Here is a 23,190-nt window from a genome sequence, read left to right on the forward strand (position 1 = left end):
GCCCTGGAGTCTTTCAATGAGAGTGCAATGACTCATTCATTTTCTCAATGAATTAAGTTGTTCCCATCAAAAGGCAAATCCGCCTCTGTCCATTGAATGTCCCTGAGGAATCCCAACAAATGAAGTCAGGACTCCCAATACATGATGATAGCCATCACCATCAATCAGGAGGCTGTGTTGGCCTGCACCTACTGCAACTTGGAGAGATGATCTGATAATCAATGGACCCTCTCAAATAAGGGCTTGAAACAGTGCTTTATCCTCTTGTGGGAGCTTATCCATGAACTCTGGAAATTTTGAGTAATTGACAAAATCATACTTAGAAATTAACGCTTGGTAATTGCCTGTTTGGAATTGCAAGGTGGTTAAAGTAAACACCTTCCCATTAAGGAAATCCAAAAATGTAGCCTCCTTATCTGAAGAAGCGTACCTTGATTAATGTTGCCTGCTCTTTTCAGTGGCAGTTTGTACAACTAAAGAGTTTGGGACTGGATGCATATACAAAAACTCTTCTCCCTTGGATGGCACTAAGTATTTCTTTTCCGTATCTTAGGAGTAGGGGCACATGCTGCTGGTGTATGTCAGACGACTCTGCACTATGTAAAATGTCAAGGAGTTTCTGAGGTATTTCTCTTGGACTTCCTCTAGAGGAATCTGGAGTGTATCAGCAACCCTCCTTAATGAGTCCTGAAACTGCCTGTTAGTTATCTGGTGGAGAAGGTGAGCCTGGGTCCTCAGTGAAGCCAGTGAGAGGCATCAAATATTGGCTGAGGAGGACCCCATGACATAGGGTACAATCAGTCCCGAGATGGGTACCTGTCTTGTGAGGTTTCCAAGGGGCCCAGGAGATTCTGGATCTTCTATCTGGGCTAACATCCTGTTTAGATAGGGGTGATGTCAGTCCCTCATTTGCCTGAGGAGAAAAATGTAGGCTCCGACTGTAAGGGTGGTGTCATCAGTACCATGGATATTGAAATGCCACAACTGGTGGAAGGGATAGGAGAGTGACTTTTCCTTTTGTACCCTCCCTGGACTGATGGTGTCAAGATCTCCCTTGTAAGGACCAGCTCTGATAAGATGGGAGATTGCAGACACAGAAGGAAATATCCTCTGGAGTAGTATATGCATCCTGGTAACCAGGGGATAACTGTTCTCTTTGCACTCCATGGAAGCCAGTGCAGAAGCCCACAGAAGTCAAAGCCTCTTTATGAGAATGCAACTCTATGATATTTGCAAGGGGCTCTCAGTGCTTCTCCTGGGTTGGTATCAATGACCGTCCTGGCCTTTGCTCTTGGTTTTTCTCCTTGGTCAGTACCAATGATGGTCCCACTCCCGTTGATGGCGCTGGTATCGAGGCATCTTTGCTCTTTGGAGCCTGCAAGTCAGTACTGTGGCCATTATGAGCTCGTGAGCCTTTTTGACCAGGTGCAAAGTCTTACCCAACTGGGTGTTGGAGAACCAAACCCTCCTCTTAGAAGTGGGATTTTTCTCTTGCCTTCTGAGAAGGTTTCCTATGAGAAGTCGTCCTTGGCTCGACTCCTGTCTGCCCCTGTATCAGAGGTTATAGTGCTAGCAGGTGTGCTTCTCAACGCCTCTGCCAGATCAGACTAGATCTTCAGAGCACAGTCCATCAGAAATGTTTTAAGTCTATATTCCAGCACCTGCCAGGTTCAGCTGGGAAAGGATCTGTAGATGTCGCACTTTGAAGATATGTGCGCTTCTCCAAGGCATTTCTGATGGTTCTTGTTGCTGACTGGGAAAGACTGGGGGCAGGAGATACAGTTCTTGAAACCTGAGATCCTAGGCATAATATATGCCACATACACTCCCAGATTTTAACTAACAAACACAAAAACTATTAAACTATCTCAGTAAATTTAAAAAATATTTACAGGTTAGACACTGAAGGGTTCTATGTTGGACCATGCCGCAGTAGAAAGGAACTGGAGAGACAGTTAGTCCACCCCACCTCACCCCTTATGCCCTTGGTTTGGAGCATGAGGAGGTGTTGAGCACAGGCACGGATGAATGGATATTGCATCCAGTCTCAGGTGCATGGAGCTCATGCTTACCCACAGTGCAATACACAGAGGGACGAGCACTCAAAGAAGAACAACTGGTTTGTCTGTGAACCTGTCTCTGATAAACAAAGAAGGGATTCATGCAGAATTTTTGAGGGATATGTGCCAGGAAGTAATTATAAACCAACATCCTCTTCAGCTTTACAGTCCTGTTAATCACTTGTAGCAATAAAAAAAAAAAAAAAAACCACTTAGTTGTCTTTCTCAACATCACACACTTTGTGTTACTTGAGATCCTAAACTGATACTCACTGTGACATACATAAAAATAACTTTGGTTTATATCTCTGAAAACTCACATTCAGTTATGACTATCAACATTAAAAGAAAACCAGAAAGCAGGAAAACAAAGATTATCTGCATCTTTGTTAGTGCTAGGGAAGCTCATGTTTCAAAATAAAGTGGGACATTTATATTTACCACGCTCCTCCATAGAAATATTTTCCTCTTGGCAAAAAACTGCATATTATCTTGGGTAAATAAAGAACACAAACTGTGTGCTGTTTTGCAAACAACCTGGTGTTTCCTTTCAGTGAAACATTCATCCTTTTTTTCCCCTCTTCATCTTCTACCATGTAGCCAATTAGTTCATTTTTCATCCATTTATCATGTTATTTATTGTTATGGTCAACTCATATGCTATTTATATATAATCTATGTATGCAAAATAAATGTAAATTGTAGGATTATAGAAACATAAGATTCACTGGTATTTAGGATTGATAAGTGTATATTAAGTATATATGTAAAGCATGGCTGGAACACAAGGCCTACAGGCTGAGGCCTGTAAGATTTTAGCTTAGCCATACTAGGTTGTAGGCTTAAAAATGCTTGACATGAGTGGGTGACCTATGACTAACCCTCTGCCAGTAAGGTTACAAGATTACCGAAAAGAATGGGCCAATAGGTTATATTATGGGAAATATGTTGTAATGTACCCGTCTAGACTGCAAGACACCTAATTGTAACATCATGGGATGTCCTGCTTTGACCGCAGGTTACCATGGACCCTGTTGTGCATAGATGCTTATGAGAATAAGGGGAACTAAGATGACGACCTATGTAAAATGGGGCATCCCAATATTCACGGAGTGTAGAAGTACAGATAAAGAAAAGAGGGTTGAACCCTCATGCAGATGCATAAGGTATTAGGTGCGGTCAGAACAACAATATAAAATACGTTCCCTGATCGGGTAAAAGAAGGAAGACCCTTGGAAGACCTCATTGGGATGATTCCAGCAGGAACCACCCACTCGTCTCGATGGCCACCTGTTGAGAGATCCACCCAACTCTATGAAATCTTTGCCTACGTGAGTATGGATGTGGGACTGGCCAGTGCATGGATTCTCTCAGGTTGCGTAAATTGGTATGTAGTGTAACTTATAATACAAACAAGATTTTTTTTTTTACTTCTAAACTTTGTTGTTACTGTCCTCATTCTTCATGTTCCTAGAGCCTCCAAATCTCTATCCTATTTATCTTTAAACTGTAGCAACAGGAGCCGGACTCATTGTAATTTATCACAGAACTATCAATTCATTCCATTTAAAATAAAGGCTTCAAAATCAACATTAACTATTACTTTAGAAGACATCATTATAGAGGATCACACACTGCCTTCAATATGCACACAGACCTCTCAGTAGATCTTCAATTTCCATGCTAAGCTAACATTGGGTTATGCTGCTTAAGACTCATTGCCTTACTAAAAAACTACATACAAACATTTGGTGAAAGAGTTCAACAGGAATTGGAACAAATCTCTCTCTCACACACACATTATAAATACCTTCAAGTTCACCAATCTTTTTAGCAAACACTTTCAGCTGCTTTTTCAGCTTGCGAACTGTCTTGTCCTGCTTTTCAAGCTGCTCCATTAAATCCTGCACATTAAAATAAGAGATAAGATTCAGGTACTAGACAAATGTTATTACATATGAAACAGACAAGACTAACACTGTTAGTGTTACAAAAGGGACTGTGAGAAAAGCTGAAAGGAAATGCCACCATCTGGCTGAAATTTGCAAGCCTGTACACTGCGTAAAATTCAAGCCAAACATTATCAAACATATTGTCAAGCTGCAGCGTGATGGAGGCAGAACTCTTTATGCAGATATATTTTGCGGATGCCCACGTATCCTGGTCAGTGATTATGGTGAGTGGAAGAGATTGTATAGTAACACATCTATTCTAGGCATCCCATTATACTGCTAACCTCAACTTCTGCATCCTCTATTCCTGCCCTCAGGCCTGCCTTTAGCCTCACAAAATAGAATAGGGTTTTGTTTTGTTTAAAAAAAAAAAAAAAAGGGGGGGGGGGGAGTACAAGACTCAAATTCAGCTTTATAAAACACATGATATTTGTTGTAACCTTCATGCTTTCTCTCTGCCATATCACCATCTGTCTGCTGTCATCACATTTACTTAGACTACAAGCTCACTGGGGCAGGAACCATCTTTTTGTTCTGTGTTTGTACAGCGCCTAGCACAATGGGGTTCCAGTCCATGACTAGCTCCTAAGCACAATCACTATACAAATAACAACAGGTAATAATAACACACTCACTGTGCTATCTCTTATTTAAGGTATGACTATACGGAGAGTTACTATGCAGCAAGCTGGGGCGTAAATCTACAGCACACTGGCCTGCCATATCCTAAGTTGCTATATGGACCCTGCTACTGAGCACTAGAAGTTCACAGTACCAGGGGTGGCTCTATGTTTTCTGCCGCCCCAAGCACGGCAGTCAGGTGTCTTTCAGTGGCGCGCCTGCAGGCGGTCTGCTGGTCACGCCAATTTGGCAGCATGCCTGTGGGAGGTCCGCCGGTGCCGCGCCTTCGGCGTCCCTGCCGCCAAATTGCCACCAAATCCACGGGACCGGCGGACCTCCTGCAGGCATGCCGCCGAAGGTGCCCTCACAGCGACTGAGAGGCCGTCCCCCACGGCTTGCCGCCCCAGGCACGCGCTTGCTGCGCTGGTGCCTGGAGCCGCCCCTGCACAGTACGCTTTGACTTACTGCTGTTTGAAGCTACAGAACTATTAGTACATAGGGTTCACATGGTGATTTAGTGAACATCAAGCTAGTGCACTGTAGATTTACACTGCACTTGCCATCCAGACAAGCCCTTGGACAGCAAGTGCTTTGGAAAAGGGACCTGCCATCTTGTAATTTTGTAATGCACACTATGGTGCTGAATAAAAAAAAATCAATAAAAAGTTTAAAATAATTTGTGGAAAGCCTTTGAAGATTACATTAACACAGAAAAACTCAAAAGCCATTTAAGATTAAGGGTTTGAAAGCATTTGAAAAAAAAAAAAAACTACACTCAGTAAATCTTGGTTCTTTATTATACTGATGGGAATGTGAGGCAGAGTAGCATGTACATTCTGAACCAGAAGCACCCATCAGAGAAGCTATAATTCTCTAAATGTATTGGAAAACATTAACAGGTCTTTGATAATTGGTGGGAAGCGGGTATAAAATTGGTCTCGATATTTGCACCCCAAAGAGTTTACCACCTAAAATGTGATGAAACGGCAGGAGTCAGGTTAAAGGTCTGTTAGCCAATAGGACAGCGTGGCAGTTCATATTCAAAGCAGTAGTTAAAATAGTTAACAAAAAATTCCCATTAACTCCATTATCTCCAGGTATAGCATTTCTTTTATTAAAATTAAAGAAAGATGCATGTCTAAATGCACTAGACTGCTTTCAAAAATCTCAACCAAGGGATTTGATTTCTGCACCACAACAAACAGGTTTTATAGAACTTTTATAGTTCGTCTAAACAAAATCAGTAGTTGTGAGCCTCTCACTCATTTGGAAACCCATAAATGAATTTATATTTTCCTGTTTTCACCTTTGTTTTTGCTCTTTGTGAAAATCTTAATTAAAAAACAAACAGAGTAAGTACTCCATAGAGTATTTTGATTCCACCACCTTTATCACAAGTTGATTCCACAGTTTCATAGAAGGATCCAAATCCTACAATCATTCACTAACATGAATAACTGTGAGTAGTCCCAGTAACAAACATTGGCTTCAATAGGACTATTCATTTTAGTCGGCACTATGTATAGCAGTCACTCTCTGCAGGATCAACTTGCAATTTTCCTGAATCAGATTTTAATGTTTCACCTTTAACATTTTTAGCAAAGAGCAAATTTGGAAACTAAGTATTTTAGCATCACAAGCTTCATGTTCAGGATGCCAATTTTGATCCTAAAATGTAATTTTATATTCAAAATTAGGCTGCTTTGATCACGCTACAAGACTCAGATTAGTAACAAATTGTGTCAAAAAGAGACATTAAGATTACACAAATGACACTAAAGACTGACAACAAAAGCTGTAGGGGGAAAATGGACACTGTGAAGCTCTCTGTAGAGGGTTTCCTTGGAGAGAGGAAAAGGCAGCCAGCTTGCTCTTCAGTTCAGTGCTCCAGAAGTAGCAAACAAAACAACAGAGAAACATGATCTACATACAATCATCCGTTTGTAAAGTGAAATCCGATACGACTGATACTTCATGGGGTCATCTGCATATAACTCCTCATAAAACTGAAAAAATAGGTACAGATTTTTTTTTTCTCCTCCCTTTGAGACACTAATATTTCAGCAAACACTGTATAAACAAAGTCAGGTTAAAACAAGATTAAGAAGCTCATTTTTTTTGGTAGGCTAAGTTTTATGTCCTGCTGCTGTTGTTCCCTCCATCTGCCCATAGACAATGTTTGATTTAGATGAACTGACATGAGTAACAGCAGAAACAGATTCCTAAAGAATGAGTCTAAATGTGGCAAGTAATATTCCCTTCTTTGGCTGGGAAAAGAAAATTCCTCTGGGATGGAATGATGTGACTATGTGTAGTCTTGGGAGGCTAGAATCCATTGAGTAGCAAACTCTAAAAGGTAGCTAAATACCAAAATATAGGCCAAGTATCTGAAAGGAGGAGCTATACAGATGGAAAAGCTTTTATCATTTAATTTTTCCAGCTGGGTAAGGTTATTTCTGGGATAAATTAGTAAAAAGCCTTCAATCATAAACTTACTTCCAAGACCACTATCTTCAGCCCATCACTTTCTGTCAAAACCTCAGACACTACAAATATAACCCAATGTTAAGAAGGGCTGAGATATACTGAAATGGGAAAGAACATCTCTCACTTTGTTTAGAATTGGGGACCACCGGTGTCAAAGCGCAGGTAGGAAAACTTCCTTTCTCCTTAAAAGCAATACAACTCAGCTTGCTATGTAAAGTACATTACAGGAGAAAGATTTTTGGGTAATGGGCGAGAATGTGCCAGCAATATTTCAGTCTGGGGCTCCCAGAGAAAATTCCCCTATTAATCTGTTATGAACCTTGTATGCCAGTAAGCATGTGCTTGAAGAGAAGAGGGTGACAGGCCGGAGAATCTGTTAATTTCTTCTTTCATTCATACAAAAATGCTGTCAAATAACCAAGGAGGGAGTTAACCCCATTTGGCCAAGAGACTTCCTGAAAATGTTTGTTCCTCCAACATAAACTGAATAAACAGAGTATAGTGCCTTGTTTGACCTATGTAATTTGAGATGGGGGGAATGAGGAAGATAAGAGACTTTATAAGGCGCTTGGGAGTTTATCTTCCCCCAGAGTTTTTCTAAAAACACCTGACACTTTGTGTAATTTAGTGCATTCCAGGGCAAATACTTTGCAGAAGTTTACATATAAACTCCAGGGATAACAGTTTCCTATTAGGGATGATTTACAGTATCTAGAAAGGGGGAAGGGGGCATCAGATGTCAGATAATTAGCCCAATCCTCTTTTCAATTTGGTGGTGGAACTGTAACAGGAGATTTAGAATGCTACCTCCAGCATAGTGCTGGTCATGAATATTAAACCAGAGGAATTTCCTCATTCATATGATGGGCTGAAATGTTTATACCCCAACAGCATGAATTTTGTCATTTCATCTATTATAGTTTTACCCTACATGCAAAAATCTACTGCAAACATGCAATTAACCTTGGGAGTTTCCCACTTGAAAACTGGTGACAGTATATGTGTCTCTGTAACTCTCGCTACATCTCCTAGCATTTACATTGCAGTAGTATCTCCCTTACCAAGTTTTCATTAGTCAGCCGGGTGATCTCATGCTGTAGACTGGCCTCAATCCGGGCCTCCGGGGGCAGCTGCAGGTTCTGTGCTAAAAGCTGCTGCTGGCGGTTATTCTCCTCCTTCAAACTCTGAATCTCACCCCGGAGAGCTTCCAGCTCATTGTCGTGACTCTTTTTCTGGGACTGAAGCTGAGATTCTAGGAGCCTACAAAAACCCAGCAAGATCTGAGCGAGACACTTAGCATTTATATCCCAAACGCTCACCGGGCATCTAAAGCTTTAGCCGCTGCGCAGATATTTAGCTCCTGACTTGCAAGGAAAAATGAAAAATGCAGAGTACTCTTTAAACCCTTCCATATGCCTTCTGATTAAATTATCAAACAGTCAAACAATTGGAGACAGCAAAGTAATGCTGATACTGCTTTGCATTTCCTCTGTGTTTGAGCAAGTACTACCCATTGGTAGTACTGAAAACATGCCATAACATGTAACCTATCTGTGAATCTCTTTTGTCTGGTGATGTTTCTACAAGGGCCAAGAACATTTTCCATGTTTAAATAGGTCAAATAAGATTTAGAAGATGCTTTATTTGTTTAAAATAGGGCCCATATGGTATTAACAGAGAAATCTTCTTCCAGGTTAACTCTTTTCAGTAAGAAACCAAACATTCAACTGCAAATGAACCCAAATCAGCCTGATTCGATATTTAAACACGCATTAGACAATTTAATAGAGGATTATTATGTGTGCTAGAAATGTGAGCTAGGGAATGGAGCACAGGATTAGGACCCAATAATTTAAGTTTTAATCCTGGCTCTACCTCTGACTCACTCTTTGATCTTGGACAAATCACTTATGTCTCAAATACTCCAAATGTGAAATGGGGAGAATACCTAGTTGCTTATTTCAAATGAGTACTGTATGAATTAATTTGTATTTGTAGGGCAGTATAAGGCTATGTCTACACTACACACCACTGGCGGTGGCTGAAAGGCAGGTGCAATGTAGATGTACCCTATGACTCACTCTCTGGGGTGCGTACACACAGGAAATGGCATCAACAGTGACATTGGCACTATCAGAAACACTTTCAGGGTTTAAATATGAATAAGGCAGACAAGTTAACTAGTAGCTACATTGAACAAGCATGTGAAGGCAAATAGTCATTTACCTTACAGAACTCTGCCTCTTGCTCTAATGCTTGTTGACTACATAGCGCCAGGACAAGAAACAAAAGATGCAAAATGACCACTCTCCATCCCTCTCTGCATTATATTCGCTATTCTAAGTTAGTGCTTAGCAGACTTACAAAAGAAGCTTAGGTTTAGGATTTGTTAGCATAAGGGAAGGAAAGACATTAGTTAATAGCATTCATTACAAAGTATCTGTTTTGGTGGTTACTGCTTTGTAAGTGTATAGGGATTAAAAACCAATGCTAAACTAATGGGTTATCACAAATGGAAGACTATGGACATTCTAGGAAAATTTTGAAAGATGAACACACATCATATAAAGATGAACATCTTGTAAGTATTCGCTTACAAGATGCTATGTGCACTTGGCCAATTAGATGCCCAACTAGCAGTTTGCGCACACATTTTCGGGTGTTGCAGTGACTGTACACACATTTTGGTATACCACCCTATCATTTGAAAATTTCTTTCTATCTTTGAAAGTTACATTTTGAATGGACACTTCTTTTAGCATTAGCCTCTCCAAGATGATTGTGTACAATTACTTATCCTCAGTCAAGATAAGAAAAATAACAAGAAAAACTTTAAAAGAAAATAAAAAGTACACAGAAGCTATTTAAACAATAGCATTAAAAATCAATTAAATCACTGTACTTCCTCAAACTGAAAAACAATAAGGCAAAACATTTCCAGATACAACATGAAGGTAGACAAGTAACATATAGTTACAAAGCCTCTTTCATTTCAGTTGTAGAACTGCTGGTATTTTATATTGTCCATTTCTGTCCAGTGTACACATTTTGTATTGGATCATATTTTCATTGTTACAGACATCTTAAGTTTTTAATGGCATGCCTTGGTAGGTAGAAAGATTCACAGACCAGGCTTTGGGTAATTCTTCTACTCTTTTTAGAAAATGATAATGATCAATTATTTCTGAACTATTAGTGCATAAAAAACATTGCAGCTAAAGCAATTCCATAGCAGGGGGCACAGTTAGTAAGAAGAGAGAATGCAAAATGAAGAAAACCCCATTCTGGTAACCTGTTGGTTTGTTTTAACCCTTCATAAACCAGCCATAGTTCTCCATCCTCATTCAGCATATGATAGTCCTGAAGAGATTGTCTTCCAAGCAAAATGTTTAAAAAATGAAAAACACAAAAGGGATACATGATGATGGTGAGAGGATACATTAACAAGGGAAGAAAATGTTAAAATTACAGTTATGAAAGGGAGATGTGATACACAACACTTTAATCTATACAGCTCTAAAGCTACTTAGTAAAACATTGATAAACTTGATTGCACATAGTTTCACTACCTGAGCAATTCTGTTCTGAATGTTAAAGAACACAGTGTCGCTTACCGCATTTCATACTATTACACAACATGCGTAATTATAAATTGCTATGACAATTGCTAGTGAAATGTTACCAAAGACAAGAGGAATGGCACACACACAAAAGAGGGGTATCATACAAAGGTAATTTTAGCACCAGCGTCAATTACAAGCATGGATGATGGAAACCCCAGGAAGCTTGATTTTGCATTTATATATTAGTATTTAGAATATTAATCTGAATTTTGCAAATAGCAGTCTTACCCATCAAAATAATGAAACCCCAAATACAAATGCATTTAGGGAATTTAGTCTCATCTTGATGCAACTCGAAGTATGGTACAACATAAGTGAGGCAGAAATGGGTTCAAAGTTATTATGATAAGCAAAATAAATACAAAACGTACCTGTTTGTTTCCTTTAGCCCAATATATGCCTGTGCTATTTCTCCTTTGTCTTTCATCTTCTGTACATCCTCCAAGAGGATTGTAGAATCTGTCATAGTATTCTGTGGGGAAAAAATAGTTCCAGGGTACGGTTTAACACTTCCAGATTAATGAAGGGCTAGATTTTGCCACCTTTACTAAAGTTGAATAGCACCTTACTCCTTGTGTAACCCCCACTGAAATGAACAGTTCTGCTTGGGAGAGAAAGGGTAACAGAATCTGGTACATAGTCTCTACCTGCCATACATACAAACTATCTTTTAAAATGTGCCCCTCACAACACACTGAAATATCTCTATCTCTAACTCTATCTCCCAAGTGTGTGCGTGTGCTTATACCTCCCTTTCCTCATCTGCTCACCATCTAAAAGGAACAACATAAACTCATGAAACAGTGAATTCACATTTTAGTTTAAATTCTTGTGAACTGTCATCTTATAATTTTTTTAATATAAGCAGCATAATTTTCAAAAGATGTGTTCAATTCACAAATACATTTTATTGCTGTTTATGATTCATAAATGGTAACATTAATTGTGTCATATTTGGAACTTTGCAAATAATTTCCATTTCCACCTTTACACATTTGTAAAGGTTATTTTGGAAAGTCTGCAAGTAAAAGATCATCATCACCTGATTTGTTCAACTCAGAGTTCAATGTACATAGTTCAAGTTTTGCTGCTGGATTTTTTCTTTTTCTTCACTTAAGCTCAGTAAGATTTTTATCTGATTTCTCCAATTGCATATGCCAAGTTGTTTTTAACCTTATGTCATTTTATGTGGATGATAATGTAGTGAAGCCGCATGACTTTAATGGATACCAGAAACTAAAGCCTGACATTTCTGTTTCACTCTCACAATTAAGTCCCACTTCTCTGAGCAAGACTATTACTAAGTATTTAAGATTTAGCCTGCACAGAAGATATTTGCACCATACGTCTGTACACTCAGAATGCAGTTTTGCAAGATTTGCACCTTATAGTATGAGAAGTGACAAAGAACATGATCTCCCCACAGTTATTGCCAGCTTCCTTGTTAGCCTACAGTAACCTTTTCCAACTGCAAAACCATAAATGTAAGAAATTATTCTACATTTTTTAATTAAAACTGCTATAATTCTGTCTGCTAACCCAATTAAGCTTCAACATGCATATTCTGATCTTTGTGTTGATGAAATAAATACTATTTTACTCTCAGATCTCCAGGTTGCCATGAATGGTATAGTTGTAGTAATAGCTGAATGAAAGGCCTTCATTACAAACAAAATGTATGGAATAAAACTATGTTCTTCTCAGCTCTGTGCGTTGTACCTCTCACCTAAAACTTCTAATCCAATAACTTTTAGCCTTTCCCGCCAAACATTTTTAGATTGTAGTGCTCTGGATTAAGTCATGCGTATGTTATCTTTGACACATTACAACACTAAAAATCAATGCAATTTTTCACATCACAGACTCTTATGTGCGATTTACAGTTACATAATTGTAATATTACCATCTCTAAAGAGGGATCTGATTCCCAATTTCCCTTGGAACTGTGCTGCTCTTACTCCCCAAACACGTCCGATAAAATACATTAATTCAACTGACTGCATAAATTTCAGGATTTTTTAATTCAATCTTTAAATTACCATAAACTACCAGTATCACCTTAGCTCTAAATTGTTAATATGCTTGTTTTAAAGAACTTGCAAATTATTTTTTTTCTTATTCCCTTAGGGGAAATGAGAAAGATCTCTTCAATTACTGCAAAGGTGAGCACTAAACTTCAAACACATCAAATTATTTGTGAACTACTGACGTGACAACTCAAACATGTTTCATATTTGATGGTGTTTTTAGCCTGTAAGAAATCTGGTTTACAGCATTGAAAAAACATTTACCTTATCCTCCTGGCAATCAAATCAGCAAGCAAGAGGGAAGAGAAACAATTAAATCAGCAAATTCTGTTCCTGCCATAGCTGTCAAAACTAACAATCAAAAATTATCTGCAAACCTATCATTGTCTATTCCATTGGTCAGCTTTTTATTTCCCTTGTACTCCTACAGGTGTGAAAACAACACCTGCATCTTGTTAGGAACAATTTATTCTAGAATTTATTTATAATATTTAAAATATTCCAGTAACAGGTTTTGTTCCCTTTATAACTAATTATGTTAAAAGTTAAGACATGCACAGCCACATGTATCACAGACTTTCAATATATTTAAAAACATCTCTGTAGAGTAGCAGGGGAAAATGGTAACACCCACACTCAGTTCCTGGTGGGTTTACCAAGCTCTGGATGGTTCACTCCTCCAATCCAATTACCATATCTACCTGTTTGGTGTTATCTGCAAAGTCCTAATGTTTTTAGATTAAAGAGCTATTACTTTCAAGTTGAGTCCTGCTTTTGAAACTGTGAAAGATCCTAAATATCTCATCATCAGAACTACAGTTTTATTCTCCTTGAAGATATGTACTGAAGGGGACTTTGATGGTACCTATTGCTTTTGATAAGATAACATGACAACTTAACCATTCAGCTGGAATATGCACAACATTGTAAATTATCCTTTTGACCCTTTATTGCAACTTGGAAACAAAGAAAGATGATCATTTATGCCCAGAGTTAGATCTGGAGGAAACATTTCCTGCTACCTCCTACTGAACTATGAGCTGGGGGAATATAGAAGGATTTCTGGGAACTGTAGTAAGTTTGCCAACTGACCTAAATATTCATAAGGGGCTTGTGCCACTCATGCTGAATCGCACCAACAAGCAGTTGACAGTGATTTTTGCATTGCTAGCAGAGTAACTAATTTAAATGATGGGGGTGGTCTGAGTTTTCTGCAACAGAAATACTGCACAATTCCAATCAATGCTCTTCAATTATTTTTGCTGCCAGCTTCTAAATACGGCCAGGCTTTAACACTTTGTCTGAATTAAGCATGCACCTAGCAGTCAAGGGAAAGAAATATTGTTGGCAGTTAAACAAAGTTACACTCTTTGTCAATTTCTCACCTAAATAATCATCTTCTGAATATCTTGGCCAAATGTCAATATATCAGCCCTGGTCTGACTAACTAGAGAGATATATTAAGGAAAACGGTTGGCTTGCAGGCCAGAAATCAGTCTAGTTAATGGAATCTTCCACTTTGGCGTATTCTAATTTTGTGTTCTTATAACAATCCCTGCTCATCCCTAAAAAGGTTTAAAGGACCATGTGTAGATTGGGGAGGGAAACTGGTTTGGCTCATATAAGAAAATCATCACAACACTCCTAGGTAAAAAGTAGTAGCTTAATGCTGCAATTTAACTTTACTTCTCAGGACATCCGCAGGCTATTACTTACCTTGGGTTGAATAGCCTCCTTCTGACTCACCAGCTGAGACCTCAGGATGAGGACTTCTTCTTTGCGTACATCCAGTTCCTCACTTACTGAGGTCAGCTGATCCAGGAGGACTCTATAGGCAGGGGCACCAGGAGCCGTCACCACTGGAGAGCTCTTCTCCAAAAGAGCCTTCTGCAGCTCATTCAGCTCATTCTTCAGCTTCTTGTTCTCAGATTCAAGTTCTTGACGCTGCAAAGAAAAAGGACATCCCCATCACTTAGCAGAACCCCTTCTACTCCTCCTCAACAGTTACATAGAATTACGACCCACAGGACAGAAGTGTTAAAATCTCTCCTTTTCTCCTGATCTCTTAGCCATAGGGAACAGTGCCTAGAAGGATTTCACTAATTGGTCTACCCTTTGTCTGAAGTACAAAACCAGAAACACCCCCCGCGCTGGCCCCCATAAAGGCTCAACTGAAAAATGTCCATTAATCTCTTCCTCCTCTCCTCTTCCCTTGACACAAAATTTTTAAAGAATTTCTATTAGACCCAAGCCAGCTTGTGCCTAGCAGGGATATCAAGATTCTGCACTTGGTACTGGGACATGTCCGCCTGTTTGGTATGGCCCACCATATGCAACAATATCAGCAAAGCCATAGGCTAGGTTCATTGGTGTATCTATTATACAAAGCAACCTTAAACCCAGTTTAACCAGCTGCAGGGAAGTCCCGTGTGTAAGGAGCAATTCCAGTAGTGTAGTCCCCTGCCATGCCTTCCTACAGCTCACAGTGAACAATTATGCAATAAAATGTCGATTGTGGAGGTTCTTCCTGATTCCTTCTCCAGTTGACTTACATCCTGAAGCAGGAAAGATATTACTTACTATCCTAGCTAGTGTAATTGGCGATAACATTCTTACTAATCCTTTAAATACCAGAAGCCTCCTATCCAGAATTACCTTAAGTGACTCATACTCTAGTTCTGCGCCTCTCATTGGGGGCCTTTCCTCCTCCTCCTAGGAAAGAACACAGACAAAAAGTAAAAATAAATTCCATCCTTCATCTGTTACTAACAGGAGTCAAGGCAGAAAAATGAAAATGTGCATTTTACTGTCATGATGGGAGTTAAAGCTATCCTTCCTGGGAAACTGAATACAGAGTATTTAGCCCTATACCTCTGAGCATTTTGTGTGGCATGTTTACATTGCCTTGTTTCATTTACTTATTGTGCTTATCATAGATAAATAAAATCAGGTGCAAATCGGTAAAGTTATTTGAACAGGGACAGAGAAGATCTACTCTAAATACTAAATGCAAAGAGGCTCAAGAAATCCATCAACAGAAGGGAAATGAGAAACAGTTGCCAAAAAAAGTATTTCAAGAATATAAATCAGAGGCAAGCCTAAAAAAATCCCCCAGATCTGAACAATCGTTATCTTCGAATCTGGATTCAGATCCAAACTCTTTGGCTTGATTCTTCCTGTAAGGTAAATACTGAAGAGAACAAGGAATTGTTTAAGTAGAGTGTTAAGTGTTAGAGCGCTTAATATAAGTGTAACGATTTTCAAAGGCACCGATTACCCTCAGCTCCCATTGAGTTTAATAGTTGGTTCCTTAGCAACTTTGGAAAAAAAAAACAAATCAGCACAGAAAAAAAGCTCGAAAGCTTGTCTCTCTCACCAAAAGTAGTTGGTCCAATAAAAGATATTACCTCACCCTTGTCCTTCTAAGATCCGCCCACTTATTTTAAATGCCACAACATGGATTTAGGAGCTTGATTTTAGGTACTCAGGCTTGTAACTTTTGGCCAAACAAAGTAAGTACTAATGGAACAGATGGTTTTATAGAAACCATTCAGCAGGCCAAATTGTCTATATGTTACTAAGGTGGGAACAACGCAAGGTCCTCATGTGACTGGCTAGATGCACTCTACCCTAGTCTTGGTGCGGAGAGCCTGTTCCTCCTTCCTGTCCAGTTCATCCTGCAAGGATTGCTTTTCCTGCTCCAGCTCTGTAACCCGTTTCTGCAGTTTGAGGAACAGAGACATGTCCAGCGGCGCCTTTTTCTCACTTGGCTCCTGCTTGAGGAAGAACACAGCGGAGTCAAGAAGGGTCACCATTCCATGTCAGAAGCAAAGGGTATTGTGAGAAGAGAGGGGAGAAAGACTGGGGAAACAGGATGATTGGGAGCATATACATGTTACTTGATTCTGAGAGCTGCATATTGGCATCCAAAATGGTTCACTAACCTTCAAAAGATTATTTTAAAAGGAATTGACTAGTATAAAAGGTATCTAGCCTAGAGCTTTAAAGGCAGAAAAAACTAGATGCTAACTCTAAGGCATAAAGTCTAATTAATCATACCTCTTTTTCTTACTTGTTTGGAGGGGAGAAGGGAGAAAAGAAATAAGTTTGTGGTTAGATTCACTATGAAACAAACTAACTACAGGCAAACTTTTCCTAATTTTTTAAACTATTATTGTTAGGTTCTTTAGTTAAAAGCAAAGTATTACATAATTTCTTTATTTGGACCCACCATTAAATAATCCAATAAACTGGGGTGTGACACATAAAATGACCAGAAGGAAGTGATTTGGGTACATTCAGAAGTTTCCTGCCCTTTTTCTTGTACTACTGTAGCTGCACTGTATATTCTTGGATTAATCAACTAGTCTTCTTTTGGTATCTTGGTGTAAAGGTCATCATTTGTAATTCAAAGTTGTAATGGAACTTGTTGGAGGCAAATATTTTATAGCTTTATCATGTTTTAATGCACCCTAATCCTTTAAAGCCTAGAAAGGATATTAGAAAAGATACAACTATGCATGTATAAGGCAAGCAAAGCATTTATAACATTTTAGTATATAATGGTCACAAACTACAAAAACCTCCAGATACCCTCAATTTCTGCAGAATTTGTGTTTAAATTTGGGGTTCTGGCTTGAAATTATCTCAACTTTTTTGGATACTGTTTATTATTGTTAACCTTTATGTTTAATGGTGCTTTCATTTTTAATAGGTTAAATTAATGGAGATCTAATCTCTCTATCTGCTGAAGCATGTACACAGTCCTGTGTGGGTTACTGTATTCATTAAGATTCAAAAGAACAAAATTCCTGTGAAGCATGATTTTGGAAAAAAATAAAAAAGCAGTTAAATAAGGCTGCCAGCCAATGTGAGAAAAAACATTTGGATCTCATGAGAAATGCTATTACATGCCACTACACGTGACAGCTTCCATCTATCCCTAAAGATGGGCCTGTGTCCTGCTAAGTCAATTACCCCATGAAATGATGGAGTCTAAATTAGCTGTTACCACTAAAGAAAGAGATCCTGGAGTCATTGTGGATAGTTCTCTGAAGACATCTGCTCAATGTGCAACAACAGTCAAAAGAGCTAACAAAAAGTTAGGAACCATTTGGAAAGGGATAGATAGTAAAACAGAAAATATCATGCCACTATATAAATCCATGGTACGCCCACGTCTTGAATACTGCGTGCAGTTCTGGGCACCCATATATCCATATATCCAAAAAGATATATTAAAAGTGGAAAAGGTGCAGAAATGGACAACAAATGATTAGGGGTCTGGAGCAGCTTCAATATGAGGAGAGATTAAAAAGACTGGGGCTCTTCAGCTTAGGAAAGAGATGACTAAGGGGAGGGAGGGGGGATATGATAGAGGTCTATAAAATCAGACCTGTGTGGAGAAAGTGAATAGGGAAGTGTTATTTACCCCTTCACAGAACACAAGAACCAGGGGTCACCCAATGAAATAAATAGGCAGCAGCTTTAAAACAAACAAAAGGAAGTACTTCTTCACACAAGGCACAGTTAACCTGTGGAACTCATTACCAGGGGATATTGTGAAGGCCAAAAGTATAACTGGGTTCAAAAAAAAGAATTAGATAAGTTCATGGAGAATAGGTCCATCAATCGCTATTAGCCAAGATGGTCCGGGACGCAACCCCATTCTCTGGGTGGCCCTAAACCTCCAACTGCCAGAAGCTGGGACTGGATGACAGGGGATGGATCACTCAATAATTGCCCGGTTCTGTTCACTTATTTTGAAGCATCCTGTATTGGCCACTGTCAGAAGGCAGGACACAGGACTAGATGGACCACTGGTCTAACCCAGGATGGCCATTCTTATGAAAAATGGAAGTAGAAATACATGACATCTAGACGATCTGCACAAGCTATAACTTGATTTCAACAGTTTGTCTAAGGAGGAGTTGCAGGAAAAATAATGGCAGTCAGTAAAACCCAACTATGGAGACATCCGACAGAGCTGAACTCTGTCCCTCTAAATCACCATTATTCAGTAGGTGAGGAAGGAGTGATCTGCTGTACCACCACCCAGAGTCAAGAGTGAAATCCGAAGTCTAAAAGAAAAGCAAGTATCCCCAGCTTGAGTAGAAAATACTACCCATCTCCTGGCACATGCCAGCCCAGGAATCTGATGCCCTCTGGCATGTTTGTAGTCAGGTTAAAAGAAGTTCCCGTGGATGGGCTTTATTTCAAATCTTGAAATATGTTAAGAACGACTTGCAGATGCACGTGAATTTACACCATAATTAGTACTAACTGCTTATGGCAGTAGAAGAGCTGACTAATAATTCTGGAAAAATTCCAAAGAATCCAGGATTCAAATGAATGCTTACTTGAGGTTACAGTAATGATGCATCTTTCAAGTTTTCTTCTTCTGTATCACATAGAAAAAAAAAAAAATCCAACATGATGTTCTCCTCACTAAGAGTGAATTCACCCCAGTGAAAAGGGCCCATATATACAGCCTTTTAATGTGGGCGTTAAGTGATGCATAGAACTTTGCGTGGACAGTCTCCATTGAAGTGAATTTCACTCAAAGTGCATGAGAATTGCATGACATTTTGTGATACTGGTGCAACAGTTTTACAAGTCTGAGTCGTACTCAGCTATGAAATTTGTAGCCACCTTCCTATTTCAGCACAGTTATTGAGAGAATAATTAGCTACTTGTACTTCTCTCAGCTTTTAAATATACAGTATAGAGGTTGCTTTTCAGCCAGCCTCAAGTTGTTTTTGAGTGCCCACTTTTGAGCAAGCAACTGATTGTTCCTGCAAAAGTTGCCAGGCAACTGCGTCACGTGTAAATTAGACAGCTGTGTGACCAACTACCCTATCTATGGTCCTTTATTGTAAATTAAAGAAAATTAAAAATATATTTTTACTGAAATCTTTTTATGTAGAATTACAGAGATACCACTATATACTAAGCCATTCATAAAGAAAATGGGATATGGTGGACTAAAGCACTAGATTCTTGACACTAAGATTTGCCAGTCATAAAGAAAAGATGAGTTTCAGAGTAACAGCCGTGTTAGTCTGTATCCACAAAAAGAAGAACAGGAGTACTTGTGGCACCTTAGAGACTGGGCATATATTTGCTAGTGATTAGTGAAAAGTACTGGAGTTTCTCTAACATTACCTCCATTCTCAGTGGTAAGTCTTCTGTCTCTGTAATCTCAGAGCTAAATGTATATTCAGATTCATTGCTGCTGTGTGTGGAATCCGTTCTTTTGTGCCCAGGCTTGGGGATGCTCTGAAGTGCAAATAAAATGAGTCAGTACCAGCATTATTGTCACCTGCCCATAACCCAGTGGCTTAGCTTCTAGTGCTCTGAGTTACTCCACAGCAACCATGACTTTGGGAAAAGATTTGAGAGTTTGGTTCCTCTGTGCCACCTGAAACCTAGGCACATGAAAGACACTGTAATCAAGACTCTGGGGACAGGTCAACTTTTTCCGCATTATGAGAATTTGCTTGTGGGAGCAGCAGAAGTGAGCAATAAAGCAGTGTTTTGTGGAAAAGGAAACATGCATTTATAGGGAAGGAAGTGGCAACCCAAGATTCAGAAGAGGCAAGGACTCTCTGAAGTTTTGTATTCCACACTGTAATTTCCTCCTCCTGATACATACACACAAAAAACTTTAAAACTACTGCAAAATTGATAATGGTAAACTTGGTATTAATGAAACTGAGGGGCTAGTAAAATCTGGGCAGTAGCATGTTTGAAAACGCCAATGTAAAAATGAGATCAATAAGCCTATAGCTACAACAAGAATAACAGAAAAGGTTTTAAAACCCCCACATAATTTGAGACAAAAAGTCGTTCACAAGCCCCAAAAAGAAGTTTAAAAATGGGTTAGAGCAGGGGATTTCAACCTTTTTCTTTCTGAGCCCCCACCAACATACTATAAAAACTCCAGGGCCCAGTGAGGAGGCCTCCGGACTCCTGGATTCAGCCACTGGCTGTGTGTGGGGACCTCAGGGCTTCAGCTGTAGGGGGGGCTCGGGGCTCTGGACTTCAGCCACTGGGCAGTGGGGTGCTGGGCTCCAGGTGGGGGTGCTCAGGGCTTTTGCCCCGCGGGGCACCAGGGCTCTGGACGGGAGAGGGGAGGAGCTGGGGCTTCAGCCCTGCAAGAGAACCGGAGCTCAGGGCTTTAGATCCAGGGGGAGCGCCAGGGCTCAGGGCTCCCCACAGCTCCACTCCCAGCTTCAGCCCACGGGGATCGCCGAGGCTCTAGCTCTCAGGGGAGCGCTGGGGCTCAGGGCTCCCCGTGGCTCTGCTCCCAGTTTCAGCCCCACGCTTCAGCCTTGGGGCCCTGTGGCCCCTTGAAACCAGCTCACGGCCCCCAACGGGCGACGGACCCCTAATTCAGAACTGCTGGGTTAGATTACATGAAGTGTTTTGGTTGAGCAAACGCAGTCAGATTAAGAGCTAATGTTTAAGGGGCAAATTTTGCTCTGGCACAAGGCAAACAATTCCCATGCACAGATCTGGGAACAAAATCTGACCCTACATTATTTCACCAAGTTTTGGTAAAATACTGTCCACAAACAGCACATAATTTTGCTATATTTTAAACCACTTACCACCATCAGATTCACCTCATCCTTGAGATCCTCATAGCGCTCCTCTAAGCGGCTGAACTCATTCAGCAGATTCTGATACCTTAACCTTTCATCATTCAGATCTAACTCCAGCTGTTTCGTTTCCTCAACAAGCTTCTTCTCCATGGTCTCTGTCACCAAATAGATGATACCAAAGTATGAACAAGATGCATCTTGGGAACCTACTTAATCTGTGATGTCCATATTCCATAGCTACAGTATGCAAGTGAGACACTACGCACAAGTATGCAAAGAACACAGATACTGTACAAACTGTGCTGTTTAAAAACAAAATAAGCCTGTAATATTTATGCCATTGCAGGAAAGTGCTGCATCAAAGACACAAAGGACTAAAAAAATCATTGGGGTAACATTAGAAGGGTTCACTTCTGTAGAGTCTTCTCCATTGTCTGTCACCTAATAATTTGGGGTGGCAGCAGTAAAATTGTTTATCCTAGTCTGCTTTTGTATTGTATTAGTCTAGAATCTGAAGATGGCATCTCCATTTGTACATATCTTCAATGTAAAATGAGGGTAGTCTCGGCTCTTCTGAATCTTTCTCCAGTTATAGTTAGGAGCTCACCACAAAGTCACTTACTAAGATGCAACAATACATCTGTTATTTGTTTGAGCGCTATTAGAAAAATATGCGTTGGTCTGTGTGTGGTTTTCTCCAGTGCGCTGGATAATTAAGGGACCAAAGTGAGTTTAGAGTTTAGAAAGCAATAGACAACCCTACAAAGATGGTGATGTGTGTATATGTCTGTGTGTGATTGCAATAAAGGGAATTAGTTTTCTCCAAATAGAAATGAATATTTTTTTCCAAAGATGAGGTTCAGAAGCAATCATCAAAAAGCATATGCTCTGTGCCAGATAACAACATGCTATACATTTCAGCTCTGTACACAGAGCCCTGCTTACAGAGCCCAGCGGCCTCAACTTGAGTGTGCAAATACCACATTTATGCATTTAAAAAGAATTTAAGTGTGTAATTACCCACTTTGTATGTCAAATATCAGGCTGCACATCCAAGTATGGAATTTGCGTTCACAATTTAGTAGACCACTTTTGATAATTTGACCCCAATGGGTTAATTATATTTATTAACAATCAGAACTAGTTTACTTTTTTTTTAAATATAGCTTTGGGCATTCTTAACACTCAAATTGTCAACAGTTGTATAGCACATATGGCCCTATACTAGAGCTGTAAATTACATTCTAAAGGGAAATGTAGTTAACGAACCACAGCAGATTAACCAGATCTGAGTGCTAATGCCTGGATAGAGAGAGTCACTTTACGAAGGAACAAACAAACCAAAAAAGAAAGTGAAGTGAGCAGAACTGACCTGTCATCTCCTTGGCCTGATCATGGATGCGACGATTCAGCTCCTCCTTTTCCTTTTTCAATGATGTGTTTTGCTCTTTCAGTTCTGATACCAACTGTAAGACAACAGAATGTTTGGCTCAGAATAAGGATTGCAGTCATGGGAATGTGTTTAATCTGTGCACCTAAAGCTCTGAAGAGTCTAACTCCACTGCATCCTTGTAGCAAGATATCAAAAATTTGATGTTTTTAACTGTCCTTCAGAAAATTAGATAGTGAGCTAAAGTGCCACATTGACTTCTTAATTTACATCCCAATCGCACCCTCTCCTGCACGCAGCACACACTGAATTTCTGATCAGATGAGGCCAATGAACATGAGAGCCCAGAGTGTTTAACCCGGGGATGCCATTTAAATTCTATTGCATCTAAAAGATACATGGATTAGAAACAAATTCAGTGACT

General features: G+C 39.6%; 1 protein-coding gene across 5 annotated transcripts in view; it reads right to left on the reverse strand.

Annotated features, from left to right (window-relative positions):
* Positions 1–23,190, reverse strand: part of MYO5A (myosin VA) — a 193,597-nt gene that overhangs the window by 18,661 nt on the left and 151,746 nt on the right. Inside the window, exons 23-33 of one of the 5 annotated variants that reach the window (XM_054042992.1) lie at positions 22,749–22,842; positions 21,383–21,531; positions 19,935–20,048; positions 16,400–16,543; positions 15,426–15,482; positions 14,487–14,714; positions 11,115–11,215; positions 10,413–10,493; positions 8,182–8,380; positions 6,565–6,639; positions 3,871–3,964 (exon numbers count right to left, since the gene is read on the reverse strand). In XM_054042992.1, coding sequence (XP_053898967.1) covers positions 3,871–3,964; positions 6,565–6,639; positions 8,182–8,380; positions 10,413–10,493; positions 11,115–11,215; positions 14,487–14,714; positions 15,426–15,482; positions 16,400–16,543; positions 19,935–20,048; positions 21,383–21,531; positions 22,749–22,842 — 1,336 coding nt within the window. Of the gene's footprint in view, positions 1–3,870; positions 3,965–6,564; positions 6,640–8,181; positions 8,381–10,412; positions 10,494–11,114; positions 11,216–14,486; positions 14,715–15,425; positions 15,483–16,399; positions 16,547–19,934; positions 20,049–21,382; positions 21,532–22,748; positions 22,843–23,190 lie in introns of all 5 variants that reach the window. The other 4 variants (XM_054042989.1, XM_054042988.1, XM_054042993.1 and 1 more) reach the window with 4 other exon arrangements.

Source organism: Malaclemys terrapin, chromosome 10, assembly GCF_027887155.1.
Source record: "Malaclemys terrapin pileata isolate rMalTer1 chromosome 10, rMalTer1.hap1, whole genome shotgun sequence".
Lineage (NCBI taxonomy): Eukaryota > Metazoa > Chordata > Testudines > Emydidae > Malaclemys > Malaclemys terrapin.